The sequence below is a fragment of the Mandrillus leucophaeus genome, unplaced genomic scaffold, assembly GCF_000951045.1.
Source record: "Mandrillus leucophaeus isolate KB7577 unplaced genomic scaffold, Mleu.le_1.0 Scaffold165, whole genome shotgun sequence".
NCBI classification, from domain to species: domain Eukaryota; kingdom Metazoa; phylum Chordata; class Mammalia; order Primates; family Cercopithecidae; genus Mandrillus; species Mandrillus leucophaeus.
The window spans coordinates 1827968-1832213 of NW_012101643.1; the positions used below are offsets into that span (position 1 = coordinate 1827968).

Genomic DNA, 4246 nt, shown 5'->3' on the forward strand with positions numbered 1-4246 from the left:
ACCATCAAATAATTGGTTCTTCTTTAGTGGGCTGAATTTTTTTTCTTTCCACACAGAGGTGCTATCAGTAGATAAACTAGCAAATTCCCACTCCTCTGCTAGCTAGATTTAAGAAAGAAGCCCACGTCCCCATAATGGGATTAACTGTGCTTTCCAGTTACAGAGACAAGGAGCAATTCTGGCCTACCTTGAGGTCCACTGAGCACCCCACTGTAGCGACCCTCTAAGAGCCCACAGAACAAATATATAGGTACAGATGCTTTGTAAGGATAATGAGGTTTTACCAGCTGTGACTCTCTATTTTTACAATGGAGAATGAAGACCTACCCTGACTGTGTTTCCTGGAGCTCTCCAGTTAACTCATAGATTCGGAGGCATCTTCTACCATTTGGTGTGATCCAGAACAGGAGTTGAAAGAGAAAGGCACTGGGAATGTTCATTCAGGACACTGTCTTTTCAGAATTACTTCTGGTCTCCCCACAGCTTATTCTGGTTTGAGTTTTATTTATAATAATATATATGTATGAATATATGTATATATTATATAACTATAGAAACAACGTAAATGTACCATAAAGGGTTAATGATTACATAAAGAGTAATGATTGCATAAATCATAGTGTATACATACATACTGGGATAGTATGCAGCTGTCAAAAATATAAAATATAAAAATACCTACTATACATCCTCATGAAAGCAGAACACAAAACTACAGTCATATTTTGTAATGTACAGTTGATTCTTGAAGGACATGAATTTGGACTGTGCAGGTCCACTTCTACATGCATTTTCCTTCATCTCTGATATCCCTGAGACAACAAGACCAGCCCCTCTTCTTCCTCCTCCTCCTCAGCCTACTCAACATGAAAACAAAGACCAATTTTGTTGATGGTCCACTTCCACCTAAGGCATGGAAAATATATTTTATCTTTCTTATGGCTTTTTTTTTTTTTTTTTTTTTTTTTGAGACAGAGTCTCACTCTATCAACCAGAGTGGAGTGCAGTGGCATGATCTCAGCTAATTGCATCCTCTGCCTCACAAGTTCAAGCGATTCTTCTGCCTCAGCCTCCCGAGTAGCTGGGACTACAGGCACATGCCACCATGCCTGGCTAATTTTTGTATTTTTAGTAGAGACGACGTTTCACCATGTTGGTCAGATTCACCTGCCTCGGCCTCCCAAAGTGCTGGGATTACAGGCGTGAGCCACAGTGCCCAGCCTTCCTTATAGTTTTCTTAATAATATTTTCTTTCTTTTCTTTATTGTAAGAATACAGTTTAAAATACATACAACATTACAAATATGTGTTAATCAACTATGTTATCGGTAAGGTTTCCAGTCAACAATTGGCTATTGGTAGTTAAGTTTTTGGAGAGTCAAAATGTAGATTTCAATTGCATGGGGGAGGGGTATTGGTGATCCCTAATCCCCATGTTGCAAAGTTGTGTGCATTTAAACAGTAAAAGAAAACGATTAGGAAGGAAATTCATCTAAACGTTGATATTCTGCATAATTAGGTAGTTCTTACTCCTACTTTTTTTTTGGATTTTCTAAACTTTCTAAGACAAACGTGTACTGCTTTCAAAATCAGAAGAAATGAAATATGATTAAAGCACTAAAAAACTTTTAAGTAGCTGTAAATAACTACTTTTAATTTTGTTACAATTATCACTCTAAATGATAAATGTTTTCTTATATGTTAGATATTATTTATATGAAATACATTATTAAGAGTATAGTGAAATAGTTTATTTTCATAATTAGGAAAATTAACGTTCTCTATTTTCTGCACTCACTGGAGCAATCCAGGCCATAGACCTCATGTAGAAATAAAGTAGTCAGTAGCCTCTGGTGACAACTGCAAATACAAGCTCTATGGGACACCTTCAAAGTTCAATAAATATTTATGTTTATGTTGCCAATCCTATGCTGTGACAGGACACCATAATAAGATTAAAAAAATGGAATTTATTAAGCATACAGAAAATTGGTCTTTTAGGGTAAATGTTTTACCTAAATAGGAAATAATCATTTATTAAGGCTTGTAAAATATTTAGACGATTTTACCTAACATATAGATCTCTAGAGAGAGGCAAAGTAAAAATTTAAACCTAATCCAATATTGAAAAAGCATTGTAGTGCATGTATTATAGTTCTACTAAGCCAAATCACGACCTTGTTTGGAATATATTATACATGGTACTTAACATCTTTTCCTGATCTAATAACACTGCTATCAAAAATCCAACTTGAATTGAGCCAGCATACAAAATATGGGGAAGGGTGATTGAATCCTAAGAATTTCCTAGTAGTGAAAGAACAAAATAATATGTTTTTTTTTTTTTAATGAGCCCTGAATAACACTGTGAAGATGCCTATACCAAGGAGTATGCACTAATCGCAGAAATACAAAGTCAAATCTTTATCTATTTAAAGGAACAAAGTTTTGCCTTTCTAAGATGAAAGCTAGTTAGTAGTTTAATACTGTTCCAATCATCTTTCCCACGTTTCACAATCTTCATTAAATTATGAACAGAAATATGCAATCGATATCGTTTGACTCTGTGTCCCCACCCAAATCTCATCTCAATTTGTAATCCTCACATGTTGAGGGAAAGAAGTGATTGGGTCATGGGGGGAGTTTCCCCCATGCTGTTCTCCTGAGAGTGAGTAAGTTCTCATGAGATCTTATGTTTTTTTAAGTGTTTGATGCATCCCCCTTCACACTCACTCTCTTGCTCTCTGGCTTGCAGCCATGTAAGATTTGCCTGCTTTCCCTTCTGTCATGATTGTAAGTTTCCTGAGGCCTTCCCAGCCATGCAGAAGTGCAAGTCAATTAAACTCCTTTTCATTATAAATCACCCAGTCTCAGGTATTTCTTTATAGCAGTGTGAAAATGGACTAACATAGCAATTATCATAAAAATGATTCAGTAGGGATAAGGATAAAGGTCTGCATATAAGAATGGATGTATAAATGTATCTTTGAGACACAGATTGCAGTGTGCTTTATCCTCATACTGTAACCCAAAAACATCACAATATCTGTGGTTACTGTATACTGTCAATGCTTAAGAAAACAGGAAGGAGCTGGATGGATGTGTTTTAAGAACCATAAACCACATCAAACACCTTTCCTTTGATGATGCATAATAGGTATTTTTGACAGCGTCATACTATTCCAACATGTATGTATACAGTATGATTTATGCAATCACTACCCTTTATGTAATCATTACCCTTTAGTGTACATTTAGGTTGTTTCTATAGGCAGGTTTTAATGGTTAAGAAAATCGGATTTACTGGAGAGGAATGGATGGAAGAGAAACTGGGAATTTAGAAATACACATATGACATACTTACATCATTTCTTTTCTCATTTCTAACATCAAAGGGAACATGACAGGGTAACATGTATGGGAAACCCAAAATATTTTCTGTCTCACCTTGGAAGACCGGAAGGTAAATGCTGTTGATTTTACATCAGCTTTCTCTTTGTCCATGAGTAGAAGGTTTTTGTCTTCCATGAGACTCAAGTATTTTCCTGTTGTGACATGGCGTAGTCGGAATGGCTGGCCCCATCTTATGTGGCTTCCACTCCACCTAATGAAAACAGTTAGGACTTGATCCAATAGCACCCACAATCACAGAAAGAGCAGCTACTGAAACACATGTCAGACAGTGAACAGTCATATATATTGTCTTACTTAATGTTCTCAAAAAACTTAGGATGTTAGTGATATTAATTTCATTTCACAAATAACAAAACGGCTCTTCAGAATGATTAAGTAATATACAAAGTCATAAACCTTATTGTAAGAAGAAGTTAAATTTAACTCAAGGTGTTCTGACTTTAAATACCATACTATCCACACAGCACCCTATTCTATGCAGAGATAACTAAGAACTTGTGCTCCAAGTCAACCTCTAATACAGATTAGTCAAGCTCTAATGCAGATAATGCAGGAAGTATAACTTCAAATAATATTTCAGCATTTACTAGTTAAAAACTGTTGTATTTGCACAGACTTGAAAAATAGTAGTATTGTGGTCAATGTCTAAGTGTGATTAATTGGAACTCATATATGTAAACTGAAGTATACAGTTAGACTATATTTACCTGACAAAATAAATGTATTCTTATACTTTACATTTCAATATTGTGGAACAATTACATTATTAGAATCCGATGAACAAAAAAGATAAACCAAGAAAATGAAAATTCTAAAAAAGTCAGGAAAAAAA

The 4246-nt window shown here is 35.2% G+C and overlaps 1 protein-coding gene across 1 annotated transcript in view; it reads right to left on the minus strand.

Annotated features, from left to right (window-relative positions):
• The window catches only part of RYR2 (ryanodine receptor 2 (cardiac)), a 620934-nt gene that overhangs the window by 461854 nt on the left and 154834 nt on the right, over positions 1-4246 (minus strand). Inside the window, 1 exon segment of the mRNA XM_011976391.1 lies at positions 3448-3604. Coding sequence (XP_011831781.1) covers positions 3448-3604 — 157 coding nt within the window.